Source organism: Squalius cephalus (assembly GCF_949319135.1).
Source record: "Squalius cephalus genome assembly, chromosome: 16".
NCBI lineage: Eukaryota > Metazoa > Chordata > Actinopteri > Cypriniformes > Leuciscidae > Squalius > Squalius cephalus.
The window spans coordinates 33,531,184-33,555,786 of NC_137137.1; the positions used below are offsets into that span (position 1 = coordinate 33,531,184).

General features: G+C 36.8%; 1 protein-coding gene across 3 annotated transcripts in view; it reads right to left on the reverse strand.

Moving 5' to 3' along the window:
- The window catches only part of nadka (NAD kinase a), a 415,064-nt gene that overhangs the window by 9,703 nt on the left and 380,758 nt on the right, over positions 1 to 24,603 (reverse strand). Inside the window, exons 1-9 of one of the 3 annotated variants that reach the window (XM_079896273.1) lie at positions 23,626 to 23,869; positions 19,505 to 19,683; positions 15,980 to 16,063; positions 13,080 to 13,209; positions 12,500 to 12,605; positions 11,591 to 11,676; positions 10,739 to 10,841; positions 10,044 to 10,183; positions 3,320 to 3,419 (exon numbers count right to left, since the gene is read on the reverse strand). In XM_079896273.1, the coding sequence (XP_079752399.1) occupies positions 3,320 to 3,419; positions 10,044 to 10,183; positions 10,739 to 10,841; positions 11,591 to 11,676; positions 12,500 to 12,605; positions 13,080 to 13,209; positions 15,980 to 16,063; positions 19,505 to 19,683 (928 nt within the window). In that variant the 5' untranslated portion in view covers positions 23,626 to 23,869. Of the gene's footprint in view, positions 1 to 3,319; positions 3,420 to 10,043; positions 10,184 to 10,738; positions 10,842 to 11,590; positions 11,677 to 12,499; positions 12,606 to 13,079; positions 13,210 to 15,979; positions 16,064 to 19,504; positions 19,684 to 23,625; positions 23,870 to 24,603 lie in introns of those variants that run through there. The other 2 variants (XM_079896271.1, XM_079896272.1) reach the window with 2 other exon arrangements.

The following is a 24,603-nucleotide window of genomic DNA, read 5'->3' on the forward strand; positions in this document are numbered from 1 at the left end:
CCACTTTCAATTCTTTTACTTCAATGAAAGGTTAGATTTTTGCGAATTTTTTTAAGGAAAGATCAAAAGGATAAACGATGCAGATTTATTTTTTACAGCCATTTTTTATCATATTTATCAGGGGTGCCATCAATTTTGACCACCACTGTAGGTGCAAATGCATTTGCTATTTAAACAATGTAAAAGATGAAAACTGCTTCAGGCTGGAACTAGCATAAACACTTGCGTCGCGCCTGGCGCTTTGCATTGCACCGGTGTATAATAGGGGCCTTTGTTTTCCACCAGAGGACAGAAATCCTCCCTCTAAACTAAAGCATGCCATATTTTCCACATCTGCATGAATTAAAGTGAGAAAAATTTTTAGATCATTTTTTTTACTTTTACTTTAAGCAGTAAAAGTGAAATTTACTGCTTAAAAATAATAATGTTTAAAATAGTACGCTTAATGTTTTTAAATATCTGAAAAGGAGGCATAGTGATGATGTGAGTAATATTTTTACTCATTTGGAAAAACAGTGAGTCAATTAATTAATTTATCTTAATTATTATTTTTGGAACAGAAAAAAAGGCTTAACAGATAGCCTAACTAATCCTAATCTGTTGTAATTTTGTAAAATGAGATCAAATTGACCAACTTGACAAAGAGAACATCTACACAGCAAAAAAATGATTTTCTTACTTAGTATTTTTGAGTTGTTTCCAGTCCAAATATCTAAAAAATTCTTAAAAATCAAGAGGCATTTACTAAGGTAGTAAAATGCCATAAGATATTATGTCTTATTTTCTGGGGAACTATTTGCTAAATTATTTGCAAAATGATCTGTCCATGGGGTAAGAAAAATAATCTTGTTTCTGTTTGATTAAGATTATTTTTCTTACCCCATGGACAGATAATTTTGCTTGTTTTAAACAAAAACTCATTTAATTTTGATTAATTCCCCCAGAAAACAAGACATAATATCTTATCTAATTTTAACTATCTAGTAAATGCATCTTGATTTAAGAATTTTTAGATATTTGGATTGGAAACCAGACAAAAATACTAGCAATTACATAAAGGTGTGAGTCGTCTGTGAGGGGCTGCTGCTTTACTTTTGTTTTGTTGTGTTGGTTTATTTTGTGAGTAAAGTTACATTTGCTGGTTCCCGCCTCCTCCTTCCTTGAGCCGACATGTTGGAGCACGAGTGTTTTTAACGCTTTATTTAAAATCACAACACACATAACAATTGGAATACTCTGAGTCAGATACATGAATGATTATGTTTTGACGTCAGTGCCGGGAAATAACCTGATTTATTAATAAAGAATCGTAAACACAGTTTACTTGCATTGTCAGGTTATTAGTTTGCATGCAAACTGGGACAACAGGTTATTTCAATATCCTGATTTTTGTGAGTTATCAGCATGTTGGTGTTAGGGTGACCACCTGCTAATAAGCCCAAGGGGGGACAAGGGGTGTTTCTGAGGGACAATGTGGGACACTGTCTGGCGCGGCGGTGCCCCACTGGCAGACTCACTGATAGTGGTTTACCCATTTCTAGCACATACCACCTTGCATAGTATTAATAATGCCCTATTCTCCTAAACGTGTAATTTTTGATGTATGCTCATGAATAGGCCAACCAATGTGTATTTTTTTCTAAATAAAGACTCATAATATTTTGAACATTCAATGAATTGACAGATGTACTTCTTCCACTACTATTTAATTTTATTTATTTTTCATTACAATTTATTTACTTTAAATAAATGAATACATTATAATATAAATTTATAGGATTAACAGGAATTGTAGTTGCTCAACACCACAGGAACAGTTCAAAAAAAAGTATTTTAAAAAAATACGATTGACCTCGTATTCCCCTCCCTCCATGTCCGATTGAGAAGGACGTTTTGCAAAGGTCACAAAAAGCCCTCTCGGTATCCCCCTCAACACCTTTCAGCCACAAATATTCATTTCCCCATTCTTGTTTCTTGTACTCACACCTTCTCTTTTTGATGGCGTTGCCTCTCAGACAGTCTCTTTCTCGAATTTTTCGAATTGGAAAGCGCGCATTTAAAAGTTCCTTCCTTCCAAGTGTGTCTGGTATGCGCGTGCGTGCGCTGTCATGACAACAACGAAAAAGTTGACAACCTAGTCAGCAGTTCAACTGAGGGGTTTGTGTGGCAACAATAGCGTGCTGAAATGTCAAGTAATGTTCGTTTGTCTGCTTGGGGCTCGAGTATATAGAGCGACCAACTTTTTTTGAGCAAGCATAGATTATGCGTGACACGGTCTCAATTTGCGTGACGCGTGAATTGGGCTTCAAACGCTGTGCGCGCACGCGCTACGCGGGACGGGTGGTCACCCTAGTTGGTGTGCATGCTAAACATGCTTATTTTTTGTTCGGTATGTTTTTGGTACAGAAGGGGTGAAAAAACAACAAGTTTATTTTATATTACGCTTTTCTGCAAACTCAAGGTCACTTTACAATGCAATAACATGACAGCAAGTATAGAGAACACGTACAGAAACAGATAAGCATACATAAAATGAAATGGAAAAACGTGTGGCGAAAATATATGTTTTAAGGTGATGTATAGATCATGAAGTCTTTGGCTCGGTCTTTAAAAAAAGTCTATCAATATTGCTGTGAACTCTTCGTATTGCAGTTTATGGTGCAAAATGGAGGAAGAGGTTTAAAGTGCTTCCACTTAATATCTTATCAAACTGTATATTTTAGTCAGAATTATTGTGCTTCCTTTCTTTTGCGCTCCGTCTGCTTGACGCACATGAATTGAGTTTAACAGTGACTCGCTTGTTGTCAGGAAGAGCCTTTATGCAAAAACAATTTCTAAAATTTACAGATAAAAAACTATAAAACCGTATTTCTGTGTATCAAGTGCTGAGGAAGAGCTGAAATTGAGATAAAATGGATGATATGCATTGTAAGTAGTTAACCAATCACAGCAGACTTGGCCATCTGACCAATCAGAGCAAAGCAGCTCTCAGAGAGGCGGGGTTTAGAGAAACTGAATCCTTGATCGAACCGTTTCAGACACTGTGAGAAAAGAGCTGATGCTTCAATGGAAATTATGAGTGTTTTTTGACCCTGGATGCTTGTAAACCTATTCTAGGAGACTCCAAAACAAAACTAGGGACCTTTAAAATAGCATAATAGGGGAACTTCAAATGTAAATGAATCCATTAAGGACGTAGGTTTTTTTTTTTACAGGAAACAAACAGAAAGGACATAAAACTGATGTTTTTTGCAGTATAATAGATTGATAGACTGTCACGACATGAGCAATTCACTGGATTACACTGGTTCACACTAACCATCTCCCTGAACGGTGGTGATCAGGTGACCATCCAGAAACAAGTCCAAATTAGAGAGGTAGGACGATGGACCTCGGTCTACAACAACTTCATTCAGCACCTGACAGAGGGAGACAGATTTATTATTTACAGAAAATAACACAACAGCTTTACACATGAAAATATCTGAAAGCAACAAATAAAACACAACTGAATAACTGCCCAAAAAGTAAAATATCAATGTTCAAGTTGGTTATATTAACATGATATCAGATTAAGGATTAAGGGGACCTATTATGCAAAAATCACTTTTACATGGTGTTTGAACATAAATGTGTGTCAGCAGTGTGTACACAACCACCCTATAATGGTGAAAATCCACCCACTCCTTTTATTATATTGTCCATGAATCATAAACAGTGACTCAAAATGAGTCGTTCGCGTTTTCTATACTTTGTGTCGCCCACAATCCTGTATCAATGAACACAGAACACGTTTTTCAATCTCACTTGTCCATTGCTTTTCTATGTAGACGTGCTTTGCTGGAGTATCAGAAGCAAGAGCTGTAAAGGCTCCGCCCTCTTCTGGGAAGGGGGTGGGAGAAGCAGCTCATTTGCATTTAAAGACACACACACACACACACACACACACACACACACACACACACACACACACACACACACACACACACACACACACACACACACACACACACACACACACACACACACACACACACACACACACACACACACACACACACACACACACACACACACACACACACACACACACACACACACACACACACACACACACACACACACACACACACACACAGTATCATTTTGGGCATGGTATAATAAATGATCCGTGGAGCTGAAACTTCACATACACATTTCTGGGGACGCCTGAGACTTATATTACATTTTGGCCATAATAGGTCCCCTTTAAAATCAATTAGTCAGTTGGCTGCCTGAAAGACAAGTAACTACTGAGAAAGCCTTTTATTATTAAGGGTCATATACACCAGGCATTTCTTAGTGACATGGACATATACTGTAGTTGTTAATCTTAGCCCTTCTGACAGAGATATTCAACAAGTAATTATGCTAAATGACCTTTCAGTACATGATACTATCAGTCACACACATCATTTCTGCTTAAGAAAAGGAGAACTGCACAGAGCAAACTACTGCATTGAATTTGTTACAAAAGTACTGCTTTTATTTAAATAAATGGTATGACAGCATGTAGTGCTTTACTGTGCAATGTAAGCGTGCAGAATTTCTTGTTTGCAGTAAAGGCAGCGTCGCTGATTATTAAAGAAAGCAATCTCAATGTTTGTAATGTTACAAGACACCATCGAGGAGCACCACACCATGTTGTGTTACATGTAGGACAATAACAGCTTTTTGCACTTATTTCTTAGTTTTTTGTTATCAGTGATGTGAATTAGGGTATTATGTTACATCTTATGTTGTTAAATTTATGTTTATTGCACTATTTTAGTGTAATGTTAGTGTTTTGTATTGCATACAAAGGGGTCATAACATGAGAAATCAAATTTGCCTTGATCTTTTGATATATAATAGGTCTTTGTACCATTAAAACATCCTGCAAGTTTCATTGTTTATAATGAGGAGGGCTTTTTAAGATAAGCATTTAAAGCTCCAAAAACAGCTAATTTTTATATTGCGGGATTTGTGATGTCACATGGGAAAAACACATTTGCATATGACTGCCTCGAGAGCAAGACATCGACGAATCATTTTACATCATCGCACCATAGGCCCCGCCCATTGGTATTCAGTTGCTTAACAGCAAACAGAAGCCATTATAATCACTGACGCTGTCAACACTGATACAGTAGACAGATGTGTGTTCAGATTATAATGACTGACTCTGATACACTGATACAGTATACAGATGTGTGTTCAGATTATAATGACTGACGCTGATACACTGATACAGTATACAGATGTGTGTTCAGATTATAATGACTGACGCTGATACACTGATACAGTATACAGATGTGTGTTCAGATTATAATGACTGACTCTGATACACTGATACAGTATACAGATGTGTGTTCAGATTATAATGACTGACTCTGATACACTGATACAGTATACAGATGTGTGTTCAGATTATAATGACTGACGCTGTCTACACTGATACAGTATACAGATGTGTGTTCAGATTATAATGACTGACTCTGATACACTGATACAGTATACAGATGTGTGTTCAGATTATAATGACTGACGCTGTCTACACTGATACAGTATACAGATGTGTGTTCAGATTATAATTACTGACTCTGATACACTGATACAGTATACAGATGTGTGTTCAGATTATAATGACTGACGCTGATACACTGATACAGTATACAGATGTGTGTTCAGATTATAATGACTGACGCTGTCTACACTGATACAGTATACAGATGTGTGTTCAGATTATAATGACTGACGCTGTCTACACTGATACAGTATACAGATGTGTGTTCAGATTATAATGACTGATGCTGTCTACACTGATACAGTATACAGATGTGTGTTCAGATTATAATGACTGACGCTGATACACTGATACAGTATACAGATGTGTGTTCAGATTATAATGACTGACGCTGTCTACACTGATACAGTATACAGATGTGTGTTCAGATTATAATGACTGATGCTGTCTAAACTGATACAGTATACAGATGTGTGTTCAGATTATAATGACTGATGCTGTCTACACTGATACAGTATACAGATGTGTGTTCAGATTATAATGACTGACGCTGATACACTGATACAGTATACAGATGTGTGTTCAGATTATAATGACTGACTCTGATACACTGATACAGTATACAGATGTGTGTTCAGATTATAATGACTGACTCTGATACACTGATACAGTATACAGATGTGTGTTCAGATTATAATGACTGACTCTGATACACTGATACAGTATACAGATGTGTGTTCAGATTATAATGACTGACGCTGTCTACACTGATACAGTATACAGACGTATACACTGATACTGTATACAGATGTGTGTTCAGATTATAATGACTGACTGTCTACACTGATACAGTATACAGATGTGTGTTCAGATTATAATGACTGACTCTGATACACTGGTACAGTATACAGATGTGTGTTCAGATTATAATGACTGACTCTGATACACTGATACAGTATACAGATGTGTGTTCAGATTGTAATGACTGACGCTGATACACTGATACAGTATACAGATGTGTGTTCAGATTATAATGACTGACTCTGATACACTGATACAGTATACAGATGTGTGTTCAGATTATAATGACTGACGCTGATACACTGATACAGTATACAGATGTGTGTTCAGATTATAATGACTGACGCTGATACACTGATACAGTATACAGATGTGTGTTCAGATTATAATGACTGACCCTGATACACTGATACAGTATACAGATGTGTGTTCAGATTATAATGACTGACGCTGTCTACACTGATACAGTATACAGACGTATACACTGATACTGTATACAGATGTGTGTTCAGATTATAATGACTGACCCTGATACACTGATACAGTACACAGATGTGTGTTCAGATTGTAATGACTGACGCTGATACACTGATACAGTATACAGATGTGTGTTCAGATTATAATGACTGACTCTGATACACTGATACAGTATACAGATGTGTGTTCAGATTGTAATGACTGACGCTGATACACTGATACAGTATACAGATGTGTGTTCAGATTATAATGACTGACTCTGATACACTGATACAGTATACAGATGTGTGTTCAGATTATAATGACTGACGCTGATACACTGATACAGTATACAGATGTGTGTTCAGATTATAATGACTGACGCTGATACACTGATACAGTATACAGATGTGTGTTCAGATTATAATGACTGACCCTGATACACTGATACAGTATACAGATGTGTGTTCAGATTATAATGACTGACGCTGTCTACACTGATACAGTATACAGACGTATACACTGATACAGTATACAGATGTGTGTTCAGATTATAATGACTGACCCTGATACACTGATACAGTACACAGATGTGTGTTCAGATTATAATGACTGACGCTGTCTACACTGATACAGTATACAGACGTATACACTGATACTGTATACAGATGTGTGTTCAGATTATAATGACTGACGCTGTCTACACTGATACAGTATACAGATGTGTGTTCAGATTATAATGACTGACGCTCTCTACACTGATACAGTATACAGATGTGTGTTCAGATTATAATGACTGATGCTGTCTACACTGATACAGTACACAGATGTGTGTTCAGATTATAATGACTGACGCTGTCTACACTGATACAGTATACAGATGTGTGTTCAGATTATAATGACTGACGCTGTCTACACTGATACAGTATACAGATGTGTGTTCAGATTATAATGACTGACGCTGTCTACACTGATACAGTATACAGATGTGTGTTCAGATTATAATGACTGACGCTCTCTACACTGATACAGTATACAGATGTGTGTTCAGATTATAATGACTGATGCTGTCTACACTGATACAGTACACAGATGTGTGTTCAGATTATAATGACTGACGCTGTCTACACTGATACAGTATACAGATGTGTGTTCAGATTATAATGACTGATGCTGTCTACACTGATACAGTATACAGATGTGTGTTCAGATTATAATGACTGACTCTGATACACTGATACAGTATACAGATGTGTGTTCAGATTATAATCACTGACGCTGATACACTGATACAGTATACAGATGTGTGTTCAGTTTATAATGACTGATGCTGTCTACACTGATACAGTATACAGATGTGTGTTCAGATTATAATGACTGACGCTGTCTACACTGATACAGTATACAGATGTGTGTTCAGATTATAATGACTGACGCTGTCTACACTGATACAGTATACAGATGTGTGTTCAGATTATAATGACTGACGCTCTCTACACTGATACAGTATACAGATGTGTGTTCAGATTATAATGACTGATGCTGTCTACACTGATACAGTATACAGATGTGTGTTCAGATTATAATGACTGACGCTGTCTACACTGATACAGTATACAGATGTGTGTTCAGATTATAATGACTGACGCTCTCTACACTGATACAGTATACAGATGTGTGTTCAGATTATAATCACTGACGCTGATACACTGATACAGTATACAGATGTGTGTTCAGTTTATAATGACTGATGCTGTCTACACTGATACAGTATACAGATGTGTGTTCAGATTATAATGACTGACGCTCTCTACACTGATACAGTATACAGATGTGTGTTCAGATTATAATGACTGACGCTGTCTACACTGATACAGTATACAGATGTGTGTTCAGATTATAATGACTGATGCTGATACACTGATACAGTATACAGATGTGTGTTCAGATTATAATGACTGACGCTGATACACTGATACAGTATACAGATGTGTGTTCACATTATAATGACTGACGCTGTCTACACTGATACAGTATACAGATGTGTGTTCAGATTATAATGACTGATGCTGATACACTGATACAGTATACAGATGTGTGTTCAGATTATAATGACTGACGCTGATACACTGATACAGTATACAGATGTGTGTTCACATTATAATGACTGACGCTGTCTACACTGATACAGTATACAGATGTGTGTTCAGATTATAATGACTGACGCTGATACACTGATACAGTATACAGATGTGTGTTCAGATTATAATGACTGACGCTGTCTACACTGATACAGTATACAGATGTGTGTTCAGATTATAATGACTGACGCTGTCTACACTGATACAGTATACAGATGTGTGTTCAGATTATAATGACTGACGCTGATACACTGATACAGTATACAGATGTGTGTTCAGATTATAATGACTGACGCTGTCTACACTGATACAGTATACAGATGTGTGTTCAGCTTCTGACAAACTCCACGCGCTTGAGTCTGTCGACAACAGGACAAATGGAATGGAGTGAAAGAATGTTCACTTTGAGCGTAGTTTAAAAAGCTTGTTTGCGTGTCTGTACAGAATTCAGAAGGATCTCAGCGACAGAAACAAGTGGATGTTTATTTTAATGGCATCTCGGATCACGTTGAGGATTATATGTTTGTTCGGAGCATATTATTTAGTCAGCGAGGCACAGTGTAATGGAGAGTTCGAAAAGAATCTTTTGTTGAAAGATGAAGAAGCGACTGTATTAGAGCGGACAGCAGCTGCATCATAAACCGCAAATAAATTATTTTATAATCCTTTGTCTGTAAATTATTATTATGTTTTATCAATAGTGAGAGGGCGTTGATACTGTTTCCTATGCAATGACGTTAGCCAATAAAAATGGATCATTTCAGACAGAGGGGCAGAATGAGGGTTGAAAATAATGGTTTTCCTCATATATATTTGTTTTTGGTGCAAAAAACCCCCAAAGCTTTATTAACATTATAAGTGAACCTCAGGGAACATAATTAAAATCTCTATTAAAAGAATTTTAAAATCCATGTGATGACCCTTTTAAATGGTTTGCTTAATGACAGACATGCAAACATTGAAATCATTTTAACTTAGTTGGGACATTTAAAATGAAAAATCCAATATGTAATGCAAGAAGCTGCTGAACAGTTAGTGTAACAAGAATACTGGAAAAGAAGTGTAATTTCCTGTATCATTACAGGAAATGTGGCACTCACTTGATACTGCATAGTTTTGTGTTTGGGTTCAGAGTCTCCGTTAGTGATAATTAAGCTCGATTCCTCCACAGGTCCCTTCTCTCTGCACTCTTTCACTACCTTCACTTCCAGACGACTGCGTAAAATAATCGCAGCATTTCCTACAAACAGAACAAGAAAACACTGCATAAATCCTCTACACATACAACCATTACACTTCTACACTGCATGAAAACAATGCTGTCAGCTGTCTAGGTAGACGGCGAACTAGATTTTGAAACACAGCTATGGTTTTCATGAAAAGAGGGACGGCGTGAACACAAACAAGCCATAATAAAGAATTTGATCAGTTACACTTTATTTCAATAGTCCACTTTAGACATTCTACTAACTATAAGTAACTTGAACTTCTAAAACTTGCTGAACTTCTAAAATCACTCTAAAATCTATTAGATTGAACTGAGGTCTATTGTTGGTCCCAGGTAAAGCAGTTTTTATAAAGAGATTTACCTCACTACTGTGACACAAGAGCAATATCATTCCTATAAATCGATACTTTGAAGTACAATACAGCTGCAGAAGTGTAAAGATTATTGAAAGAAACCAGATGGGAAAGTCCAATATTTCAGACCGTCTTGACAACCTGGAACCTGAGAAAAGTGTCACAAATATAAACTGTGAAAAACCAGATGTCCTCTTACTGTGTAATGACTTACCTTCTATAACCTGGTTGACCTGAGATTGGTATGTGTCGAAGTTAAATGGTGTAAGAAATCCCAGAGAACCCAAATGGAAGGCCATGACAGGAGGCACACTCTCCTACACACACACACATTTATATTTAGGATTTTAAAGGGTGTTCACAGTGACAGCAATTTGCAGTAACAAAGCCGCAAGAAGTCACTCAATTTAAATTTGAGTTTGCAATCTCTGGCAACATAAACATCATAAGGTGAGCATGTACAATGCAGTGAAAATAAAAGTTTAAGCTTATGCAAATGAGCAATGACCAGGGGCGCAAAATACATTGAAAAAAAGAATAGTCAAGATTATGATTACAGATGCCATGATTAACAAAGAGTGACAATTCCATTTACGTCAACTCCTGATTTGTTTAAGGTTTATATTTACAATCAGTGAGTGTTTGCAGAAAAACTCACTCACTCACTCACTCACTCACTCACTCACTCACTCACTCACTCACTCACTCACTCACTCACTCACTCACTCACTCACTCACTCACTCACTCACTCACTCACTCACTCACTCACTCACTCACTCACTCACTCACTCACTCACTCACTCACTCACTCACTCACTCACGCAACTAAAAAATATACTGCATTCCAAACTGCATAAATTATGCTTTTGAAAGGCATTTGGAAAGGAAAACACTAAAATAATCGCAGAAACCGAACATAGTAAGCATTGCAACATCGAGCAAAACCAGGGATCACTTCACCTTGACCTTTAACGACATTATGGAACTTTACATATTTTTTTATCAGTACACTTAGATTCTCATTATTCTGTCAATATTATATCAGTTAAAAAAAGATTTTCAAACCTGGAAAAGAGAGGAAGCATACAGCAAAGTCCCATCTCCTCCCAAGCAAATGATGAAGTCGACACAATTGGAAATATCATCATAATCTATGAAACATGTCAACAGGTCACATGTAAATTTTACACATTACATCTTTACTCAGGAACACTTCAGTTTTTAAGTCCTAAGCAGATTTTATAATCACTGCAATGGTTTCCCTTAAATATTGGAGAACAGTCGTCAACTAAACGTAGCTGCCTATTTCTGTCAATTCAAGGTTGATTATACTGTAGTTTAACTACTTTGAATTAACCTTTTAAAGTCCCCCTGTGGTGAAAATCCAGCTTTTAATGTTGTTTATGTGTCTATGTGGTGTTTTTAATCTGCTTTAAGACAAACCATGTGTAAGTTCATAAGTCGACACCATTTCCTCCTTAAAACTGCAGTGAACCAAAGACAGTCTCAAAAACACGCTTTGAAATCGCTGGTGTTTCTGACGTCACAAACTACCTTGTAACCAATCAGATCAACGTGTGATCGTCAACCAGTGGATCTCTGAGCTGAGTGAGTGAGTGGAGGCGGGGCTCATTTGCATATTCATAGAACCGCGCATACTAAATGAGGCAAGGGTGTCGAGTTACATTCAAGATATTTTAAGAAAGAAAATAAAATAAAATATGTAATTTTGGTGATTAAATTTGAGTTTAAAATGATAACATTATTGATTACAGAGGAACTTTAAAATAATTGTAACAGTTTCAAAGTAGCACATTACGTGGTTGTGTAAAAGTCATGGAAATATATTCAACTGACAGCACACAATTTGATAATATTCTATTATGTATTCATCAGTGCATTCACACACTGAAGCGCACACACACAAAACAAATTACACAAGGAATAACAAAGTACTTTTGGATAAATCCTCACCTTCTCTAAAAGTGCAAAAGTTCTTCTTGACGGAGACAAAGCTCTCATTAGCAATGGCTGGATCTTCAATGACTTTTCTCTCCACATAAACAATCATATTTTTTTGCTAGAAGCCATTGATGCAGAGAACAAACACAACGACAGAAAAGAGCAAATATGAACAGATGTCAGGAAACATTATGCTTTGATTTTACTCAACTGATTTGAATAAAAAAAAAAGCACTTTACAAAAGCATTTCTGTTAATGCAATCAGTGACATATCAAAGATGCTCATTCAAATGTGCCAAAATTTTACAAACAGATGTGGCCTTTAGGAATGTGCATATTACACAGTATTGCTGGCTGGTACATTGGTTCATCCAGTGTACAATATACATATTTTAAATACTGCCGTACCAGTGCGTAGCTGAAACAGTTTCTGCATCTATTCAATGGCTACAAAGATCGCAATATTGTGAGGGAACCTCTATTAACTGCAGATCATCATCAGCACTGCTCTCCATTGAACCATCTTTTCCCTTTGATGCACACACTACACGGCCACATCTGCATTTTCTCTTTTTTATTCGGTCTTCTCACCTGTGTCAGAAAAACGCAGAGATCTTTGAAAGGCTGCAGCAGACTGGCGTCTCTGATTTTCTTTATAATAAGGACACTTTTGGGTGGCTTGTTCCATGTCAACCTCTGACTGGCTGGATCTTGTATATGCCTGAGTGAATAGATAAGAACAACACACTTTTGTCAATATAGTAGGGGTGTAAAGATACCCTCGTGTCATGATTCAATACATATCACGATACTCCAAGACATATGGTAAAAAGTTAACAAAAAATGTACTGTTGATTTAAAATGCTAAATTTGGTGTTGCATTGTGTGTGTAAATGAATAGTCTTGGACTTGGTGCTGGAAACCCAATGCACAGGACAATAGAGACACCAGAATAACAATATTCATGATTCTGAAGCTGAAAACACAGTATTATTTTAATGAATATGCTTGAACTCTGTCACTGACTAGATATATTTAAAATAATGTCGGCCATTTTTACTGGTAACATCAGACATTTGACCCACAAATATTCCCCCATTTCATTATTATACATTATATTCAACATTATATATAGTACTGACACTAAAACTCTGAAAACTTGATTTTTTTTCTCACAGTAATTTTCATTTTTGGTGAACTATACACAATCCATATTGTCACCATCCACGATACATATTGTTGCATTTTTGTATTGCGATATATTGTTACACCCCTACAATATAGTGTTGTTACATTTAACATTTGAAGTTCAGTGGGTGATGAAAGAATATTTAAACATGTTAAGGATGAAAGAGGGGGTTTTTTTTACATCCAACTGGTCATTGTGCTGTAAAACACACAAAACATACCATTAAAACTGACTTCCTTGTAAGTCCATGAAGAGATCTTATTGAAACCAGGCTGACTCATTTACTTCCTTGTGTTTTTATGATGTAATAGAGATCAGCCGAGTGAGTAACAACAGCTACATCATCGCATTGTAAGTGCAGTAATAAGGACAGACAGGAGAATTACTCAGTCTAAATCACTGCAATTAAAAATGACATTAAGGATCCTAAGGAATTAGAAGAGCGGCTGTTTATTTTCAATTATGTAAATGTCAAAGTAGAGTATTATTATTTCTGTAACTGTTCATTTCACTGTGGATTATTTGGTAAACAAGCCACAATTTGGCACAGGCTTTGCAAACAGACTCTGAGAGAAAGATGGTCCTGATAGTAACTTTTGTAAGAAACAATGTTAATTCTAATGTGTAATCTGTGATAAGAGATTTTTGATACGCAAAGACTCGTGCACAGTCAGACGTTCTTAGTCACATAATCATTTAATGCTGTTTAAGCATCACTATGACCTGGTTTCACACACAAGCCTTAGATAGATTAAGTCAGGATTAGGCCTTAGTTAAATTAGGATATTTAAGTAGCTTTTATAAACGTGTCTTAGAAAAAACATTACTGTTGTGCATATGTCAATGCAAGTTGCTTTCAGTTAAGATAGCTCAAACTAGCTTTTTAGTCTGAGAATAGAGGGTATGCGCGTGACGTCACCGTCGGCCGGAGTGACTGCGGTTACACACACTGAGTAGCATTAGTTTTCAGCGTGAATGCCGCAAAAAACACACAAAACACATCTAAAACGGGAAAGAGCTTTGAGATTGACTGTACAACTAGGTTTGAAAAGAAATCTGAGGTATATTTTTACAGACTGCTGAAAGCTACAGAACAGAGAAGTGAATGGATCGCTGTAAATCACAGAAACAACTGGATCCAGGGACCGAAAGGTGGATTTGCAGATATCATTTTGTGTCAATATGCTGAATTTAGGGATAAAAATCATACCCTATATATTGTATTGTTATATATTATATTGACAACTCATCAATTAAATTTTTTACCATCATATATTCGGCATAATTGGATGTTTTTTAAATAAACACTGACAAAAAACTGATTGATACTTTGCACGTGACGTCAGTTGTACTGGCTGGCGGGCTAGAACGTCATTCTCTAGCAACGAAAACCAGTAAACTAATCAAGGATATTGCCAGGACGTTGCCAGTTTTAATATACAAAAGTTGGTGTTTTGAGGTGTACACGACATGCCAGATAGTTGTTTTGCGATTGGATGCACTAACCGTGTTTGTTGCCCGCCAGATATCACGTGACTGCAAAGTATCAATACTTTTTAGTGCTGGATGATATGATAATGTATATAACATTGATGTCAGTGGTCACCCAGATTTAGACCTACCTATATTGTATTTATATAAAGCGTTCACAGGCAAATTTGCTTCATGTATTTCCCCGGTGTCGAAAATAGGCACATATAGTAAATGTCAGGAAACATGATCATGTCAATATCTGTGGATCACTGGATCTTTGGTAGGTTGTAAGGAACACTATATCGAGCTTCAGTTTAAACTGATAATCGTTAATTTTACTCATGTTTTCGCAGTTTCCTCTATTAACTCCAGTCACTCAGCAGCTCTTCTGCCACTCAGTCCGGCTGAGGGAGTGAGTTCCTGCGGGAAAGTGACGTCAACGCAAACCCTCTATAGGCTTAAGCCTTGTCTGTGAAACCGGGCATAAATCAAGCCAGTGACTAAAACATCAAAACTCTTCCTCTTAGTAGAAATGAAAATCATCCGTTACGAAAAGCACTTCTGTTCAGTGCAGCTCTCGCCAAAACCCCCATTTTAATCAATGATGCGGTTTACACTTCACAATGAAACTCTTATTTACATTGTGTTTGTTATGATGAAAGCATTAGTGAAATTGTGAGATCATTGCATTCGAGGTCATAACAGACATGACTGTGCAGGGCTAAAGTCTCAGTGCTGCAACCTTTTATGCTTACTATAGTCAACACTCTTCACAATTATTTAACCTCGGCATCTGCTGTAAAAGGCAACCGTAGTAAAAACGACTCACATGACAGCTTTAGGGTTCTTCAGCATGCAGGCTTTGGGCCCGAATGTGGTGACAGGGCTTGGTCCATGAAGTGACTGTGTCCTCCTTTAAAAGAGCAGAAAGATGACAAACTATAGCATGGACCTCTAATTTTAAAGTATATAATATAGCCGCAGGCAGCGATAATGGGTCCAAGCACTATGGTCCCATCGCAAATTGGTGTCTCTAGAAACACAATGCACAGTGAGAACATGCATTAAAATGAAAGAAGACTATGTCTATATCTGTTGTTCTGTAAAATAAAGTGAAATAAAAATAATGGATAATATATACAGTATTCCCCCAGTCTATACTAGTTATGAACTTTTAAAATGGTGCATTAAACTTTTGGAAGACTGCAGCGGTATATATGGTGTATAGGAAAAAGTAAAAGTTTTCTACTTTAAAGAAAGTAAAAAAAAAAAGCAATCTTCCCCTTTACCCACATGACATTCAATATCACGGTACAGAACAAGTAAAACATTTTGTAAAGCAGAAGTGTTGCAAGTGTGGAAAGACTGTAGTTGTGTAAACTATCTGGTAAGATAAGGCAATCGTGTGTTGGATGAAACTATATATATACACATTTGGTGAGATCAGGCTATAGATCAGGTTCTTACCAGGAAACTACTACTGAGAGAAACTGATAGTGACACTGTAATACATCATCCAAACAGGTGTTTCACTGTCATAGCTATAGGTTGTGTATTTCGGAAAGCTGTACACTGCAGACCATCCATACAGTTCTCCCATGTCCTTGGCTTTTAAATAATTTTGCCTAAATTAACTTGCAGTTGAATCAGTTCAGGACTGTGTTTCTTTTCCAATAAAACAGCACTAACACCTTGTCAATTGAAATATATATACTAACAGACACGATTAAAGGCACTTCGAGTCTAAAGGCTCATGATATAATTCCAGCAAAATTGAAGAATGAATTGGTGATGTCAAATCCACCCACTCCTTTTTTTTTTTTTTATAATCCCCATAAATTAGGGCTGGGCGATATGGCCTTGGCCTTGTCGGATTCACAAAAAATCCGATTTACGATTTAAATCGATTTATTTTTCTTCCCCTCCTTAAAGGGGGGGTGAATTGCTGTTTCATGCATACTGAGTTTTTTACACTGTTAAAGAGTTGGATTCCCATGCTAAACATGGACAAAGTTTCAAAAGTTAAGTTGTACGTTTGAAGGAGTATTTTTGTTCCAAAAATACTCCTTCCGGTTTGTCACAAGTTTCGTAAAGTTTTTTTCGAGTATGGCTCTGTCTTACGTAAGATAGAGCGGAATTTCCTTATATGGGTCCTAAGGGCACTTCTCCGCGGCCGCGCGCGCACTCGCAGACCAGAGAGAGAAGAGAGCGAAAGCAGTACGTTACCTCAAAGCGCTCTGCTCGGCTTTTAGGGAAGTCAATGTCACCAAAGAAGTGGGCTTTTGGTTGGCAGGGCAAGACAACCCTGCACAGATTCCCAAAGAACCCAGCGTTAAGGGAATAGTGGATGGAGTTTGTTTTTTCGAAGCATCAACGGAGGTTGTGCACGACTCTTTGTTCCCTGCATTTCGACGATGATTGTTTTATAAACAAAGCCCAGATCGACGATTTGCAGATCGTCTAATGCTTAAGGATCGAGCAGTCACGGTGAGTAAACTACTTCAAATGTCTCTCTGTGTTGTTGTTAGATCAGTTAGCACAGCTATAGCACACCGCCCACACGGCCCGCCTCCAGCCGCTCGTTTTTTTCCGGAAAGACTCGGTACAGCCAATCTTTAACTTATAAATATAATAAAACTAAAGACGTTTTGGAGATATGAAGGATGCAATACTACTCTATAGGTACTCAAGATTAACAGGAGATTGAGTGAAAATGAGCATTTCACCCCCCCTTTAAAATCAATCTGCAGATGACAAAGAAATTGTTCAAAACAAGTTTTAACTTTATTTTGTTTTGATTTTTCCCTTCTAGGATTTGATCTGGATTTCCCCCTTGGGGTTAAAGTGCAATCAGAAACAACAAGCCAAAAAGACAAGATGGCAGGATCTGCCTTAGTAAACAGTGAAAATGTAACATAACATAACGTAACATAACATAAAATGGGTGGATTGGGATTGGGATTGGGATTGGGGGGGAACTCAAAAAAAAAAAAAAAAAAAAAAAAAAAAAAAACTTGCATCACAATAAGTGTATTGTGATTGTCAAAACAATTTTTGCATTTTTTGCATACATTTGGTAACTAAACAGAATTTTATTAAGTTTAGTGACAATGATAGGTTTTATTATTGCTTTCACAATTTCAATTCAATTCTTGTGATTTGATTCTGATCTTGATTCAATATCGATTCCTTTGGATAAATATTAGGTACAGTAGATACATGTTAATTTTTCTAAAAAAAAAAATAAATAAATAAAATATCTCACCTAATGCTGTAAACATACAGAGCCCTGTCAGCTGGTATTATTATTAAAGGTTAAAAATAACATCTCAAATTAAATTTACAGTTTTTTTTTATAATAACAACATTATAGTATTTTAATGATATAGGTAAAAATATAATAAATATGTAATATAGTTATCATATTTAGCAAAATATCATATTACAAAATACTCTCAACTAACGTCTTTCCGCGGTTGAAAAACACTGATCGATTTATTTTATTTCATTTAGGTAAGTTGAACTCTATCTTTCAAATTACCTATTGATCATTCGTGTTTATTTAGCCTACAATTAACTAGTAGTAAGGAGTCACAGATGATCAGTTCACGTGCCACTTGAACTCTGTCAGCGATCTGTCACGTCACATTTACAAGCGCCAAAAAGGTGTTTATTGTTTGAATTTCATAATTAAATTGACAGAATCTGAGAGCTGAGAATTTATTTCATTGCAATAGTGTCCTCTTTGCTTCGCGATTTTTCTCTGCGTGAGAAAATGGATGTGTGGCGTGAGAGTGTGTAAAAAGTGACGATTGCGTGAGTCTCACGGTGAATTCGTGAGAGTTGGCAGCCCTGCGGATTCAGTTTGTAAGACTGTAGGTTGTTTGTTAGGCGGGTGTGCTTGTGCTGCCGTGGTCTAGTTCATTTGCCATGTTGTTTGTGTATCTCTATGGCAAACACGCAGGGGGAGGGCTGAGCCCGTTCTGAGCTACGGGAGCCAAGAGGGGAGCGTCGGCGAATGTTAAAGAGAAAAGCGATTTTCATTCAAACAAATCGACGTAAACTACACATTCGAGTTAATCGATAAAATCGATTTAACGCCCAGCCCTACCATAAATCATAATTAACAAGCGATTCCAGATAAGCCCCGCCCACGACTGGTGACAATCTGCAATATATGACAGTGTGGCTGCGTGACATTCTCCAGTTTTGTTGTTGCCGGACTATCCGGAGCACGAGCTGTAAAGGCTCCTCTTCTGTTTTTGCTCACGCCCAAATTTGACAAGCTATAATAAACTATCTATGGCGTATTTTTGCATAATAGTTCCCCTTTAAGTCTAAATAGTTCTTTTACCTGAACTTAGCGGAGCAATGTGCTGATGGCATAGACATGCTCCTGGTTTTAGTCCTGTTCCGGAAGACTTTCCCACGGAAAGGCTCCTCACTGCTATCACAGGCTGAGCAACACTTGGGAAAAGGCTCTGAGCTCGCATCTGACTTTAGTGTCCATTTAGACTCGCCAGAATTCTCCATCTGGATGGCAACGTTGGAACAAAAAGACAAAATATGAGCATCAGTTCACAAATACACTGCATACACACAGAAAGACACAGTCTCACAGTGCCAGGTTTCTCCCAGACTTACACATGACACATGCCGCATTCAGGGAAAAAACTAAACAAAACAACACTTAACAGAGAGCAACAATGCTCCACGTCTTGAAATGGTCTATGCTCTGCGCACCTGCAATACAATGACCTGAATGTTGAAACCGTCACTTAGCAAGATCTTAAGGTCAAAAAGTCAAATAGTTGCTCTCTCTGAGGTATTTTGTGCAAGTATTCTTTTTTTGAGCTGGGAACACTTGCAGATTCAGGAAGCTTTCACAGCGGACACGTTTGCTGTGGTCAGAGTCCGAGCACAATGACCCCCGATTAAAACTTGACTCTATTGATTACCCTGGCGCATTTGTGTTCATCTTACGTCATCGCAAACGTGCACAGCACATGATAGAAAACATACTGTGTTTTCTATTAATTTGGTGCTAATAAGCACGGCAGAGTGAACGACACTTGAGTTTATTGTATGATCTGTTTATCTGCATGAAGGCAGACTCTTTTGAGGACTTTTTTTCTTTTGTGAAACCAACTTAGATAATGAATGTGTTTCAGATAACACAATATTTTGAGTTTCTGTTAATTAAACCAATCTCCTTTATTGTATTAACTAAAAATTTTAATTACAATAAACTCAATTTTAAGGCAACCAGGTAACTTCCTTTTTTAAGTTAAGCCAGCAATAATTTTTTTACAGTGAAGTCCTCCTGGAAATTCGTATTTACGAGGTGGGAAGTCGTGTTTACGCCATCAGGTGCATTTCAAGTCACTCTCGTCAAGGTCACTTTTGTATCTTCTCTTAATTAACTATGCAAAAATACAGCAATGATTTTAAACTCTATTTCTAGAAAAAATGAAGAACAAAAGAATGTGCATCAGGTTTCTTTTTCTATGTTTTTAATTAGTTTATCAAGCCACTGTAAAGTTTATCGTTACATATTATATTGTTATATTACAATGCTACTATACTTTGTGCAGGGAATTAGCTGATTTTGTTGTAAATAAAAAAGCCTGGCAACATCACTGCTAAATATCTGTAAGTATTGTGATATTCCATCACGTTTCTCACTGACACACCCCAACTCGTAAAGATCGGGGCTTAAAGAAAAGCCTGAGCTTCACACTCGTATTTACGTCCAACTTGTAAGTACAATGTTTCGACATGACTTAGGGTTGGGCGATATGCTCCATTTTCATATCGTCCTATCGTCAGCCTGTGAGATCGGCGATACACGATATTATCGTGAGGGGGCGGGGCTTACTTATTTGATTATTAACTTGCTTATTTACTCATCAATTTGCTTGTTTTATTACTTCGTTTTAAATGAGAATCTTTTTCTATTTTGCTAGCAAAGGTGGAGTGTTTATTAATAGGCTAAATCAGGTTATTTCCTGGTATAGTGAGGTAAAAAAAAGATCCTAATCATTCTTGTATCTGACAATTGAGTATTTCAACATGTCAGCGGGAAATTTACAGACACATTATCCTCTCATGCCATTACAGATGCAGCATTTTGACTGTAGGCTGCTTCTGCACGAGATGAGAACACGTTTTAATTTATTGGGTCAAGAAAGAGTCGGAGTCTGCGATATGTCCTCCTACCAGTGCTCTCTCTGTCTGGATGCACTTCACTTATGCGCACCGCACTTCAATAAGCACAAATAATGCGGGTTAATGTGTTTTAAATGCGGGAGAAATCAGAGGCAAAAATCTAAAAGTCGATCGGTTATACGCCTATTTAAACTTATGACTTGACTCTGATAAAGGAAAATGGGTTAATCCGTTTACATGACCACATGCATTGTCAGTTTATTCAGCATAATCGAGTTAATAACGTGCATGTAAACGCGATCATTCCCTGAAAACGAAAGCAGAAACGGACTGAGCTTTCGCTGCATTAACGGCGCGTTCTATCAGAGACGACGGTGGATATAATGGTATAGCAACTATCTTAATTTACTGGCTTAATATTTCTCTTGTGGACTTACATTATTGACAGTGAAAAAATTAGAAGAATATTTCTTGTTAAACAAGTTTGAAGTTGCTTGTGATTTTCACAGATGGCAGAGTTTCACAGATGCTTCGTGAACTAAAGACTTTTATTAGGCCTAGGCAGCCTATATAATTTTATTGATATTATTATTATAATTAATATTTTGTAATTGTATTGTTTTTAGTGTTATTAGTGTCATTAAATATTTTGTTAATGTGCTATGGAAACAAAATACTGACAAACAACGATGCCGCGTCTTCATCTTGGCTCTGTATAAGAATGATGCGTCTGTTAAAACAAGCACTCTTGACAATTTGTGAATGGATCACCTTGCAATTAAATTTCGTTGTGGGATTTAGTTTTTTTAGTCTGTTTTAAAAACATTTTCTTTGAGGAGTCCTCATACGCGCGCGTCGGTGATGTCGCAAGTGTGGTTGTGGTGATGTCGTTATGAATTTAGGCAAGGCAAATATAATTGTAGTTCCTAATTAATTTAATAACTATACTAGCTTCATAATAATAATAATGATTTAATACATTAATGGGAAAACGAGCCAATTATCGTATTGATATCGTCAAAGGCTTCTGCCATCGGCGATATCTCTGTCTATCGTCGATACACGATACTATCGTCTATCGGCACAACCCTAACATGACTTGAACGCACCAACATTCATGCAAACAGCGCCACAGTTTCAAACTCAGATCACTCCTACAGGTAGTCTTGAAATTAGCAATTATGTTGAAACTAGATAGGCCTACATTTCTATCTTCAACATTATTAGTTCTTCATATATTCCTCTTTAAAAGAAAAAAGCATCAGCTGTATGCAAAATTATCCACATGTGGTTTTTGAGCAATGAAAATATAGACCAAATTACTCATGGAGCCACATTGAGATCCCCATATCTCTTGAAATTAACCATATTGAGCCTTAAAATATACGATTACAAAAGAAATGTTTGTTAAGAGTTGCAATCTAAAAGTATATTAAGATATCTTAAATAATTCCTGAGTTACAGACATGCAAACTTCGGGTAAAAACACAAGAAGTGCCTTTCCCCATTTTTGAACTGTCACTGTTATGTAACAGAGATTGCTAAAGTCAGCAGATTTTACTAATAGACCAACCATTCTCTGTGTATAAAATAAAGTAATGCTGCTGCCATCTTTCTTAAAGGGAAAGTTCAGCCAAAAATGAATATTCTGTCATTATTTACTCACCCTCAATTTTTTTCCAAACCTGTATGAATTTCTTTCTTCTGCTAAACACAAATGAAGATGGAGTGAAGAATGTTGGTAACCAAACAGCCATTGACTTCCATAGTAGGAAAATAAAATACTATGGAATTTAATGAGTTAATTATGACAGAATTTTCATTTTTGGGTGAACTGTCCCTTTAAGTAATTTTTAACCCCTGTAATTTGGGGGTAAAAACCCTCCAAATCTCATGTGAAAATTGTCATTTTAACCCCTTTTACAAAATAGTGAATTACTCAGCAAATATAGATCCATGACATTTAATATTTTGTCTCTTCTTCTTCATTTATGTATTTCTTTCAAAATCAAACACTGCACCTGGTGAACTCTGGCTCTGGTTGAGTTGACACGGCATGACCCAATAAACTGAGCCTTCATTATACTATTAAAGTTGATTACACTGATTGTTCTTTAGTGGAAAATCTTGTTTCTAAGCTCGTCTAGACAGCATTTTTGTCGTGATCCGACTCAAAAACAATGCATACACCTGCGATGGCCACAATCATACACGAGCCACAATACGCTATCGTTATAAATTATGAAATAAAAGCATTTAAGCACGGGTTTAATGAGTTAGCCGCTAATGAGAGAAACAGTACTGTACCTCACTCGGGCTCGATCCCAATCCTTTCAAAAAACCAAACAAAACAGCTGATGTTTAGCCCACTATAAGGCTAGCAGTACAGCAGGCGTTATCCCCTGTGACTCTGGATGTAGAATATTAATACTTCCATCGCTATATGTTTCTGGACGGATCAAAGGCTAACGTTAACAGGTTTCAACAGTCTCTCTTCAGCTGTCATATATACACGAGCGAACACTTCCTCGAGATGACATCAAACCTCTGCGCCCATTGGCTCATTCTGAGGGGCGGGGCTTGGCTTGGCTTGACCAATGAATATTCATTTCTTAAAGCGTCTTTCACGAAGCACAAAAATTACAAATATATATTTTTTTAAAATAATGTTATTCCCCCACGTTTGAGGTGCTAAACCAAAGTTGTTGTTTTTTAATTGCTTGGATAAAATAAAAAAAAGTATTAATTAAATGATAGCCTCCTGGGACCCAAGAATAGACTTTTGTCCACTGTAGTGGACTATTTTAGTGAATTTCTTTGACATCATACATGTCACATGACACAACCTGGGTGTCCTGTACAGAGCACATTCAGGACTTTTCAGAGATACCAAATGTTTGGAGGTTTCACCATGAAAACAACTTCTACTTGGTCTTTAAAAATGTCTGACATTAATTTACAGATCAAATGTAGCATTCTTATGGAAATATGATAATATATTGTAATTATAATTTAAATTGGACTACTTTTCAAATTGCATTTCATAAAACAACATCTCAGGAAAATGTTAAGGGGTTTCAAATAAAAAAAATACTTTCTGTTCCAGAACAGGGCGTTGATTTCAAACGTGTCCACTGTAGAGGACACCAGGACTTATATCATGTTTATCAGGCATTTTGTGAGACACAACAAGTGAATATGGAAATAAATTATACATCAATATTCCTATGAAATATTAGATATTATTATTAAAATGTTGCCAATTATTACTCCAATTATTACACT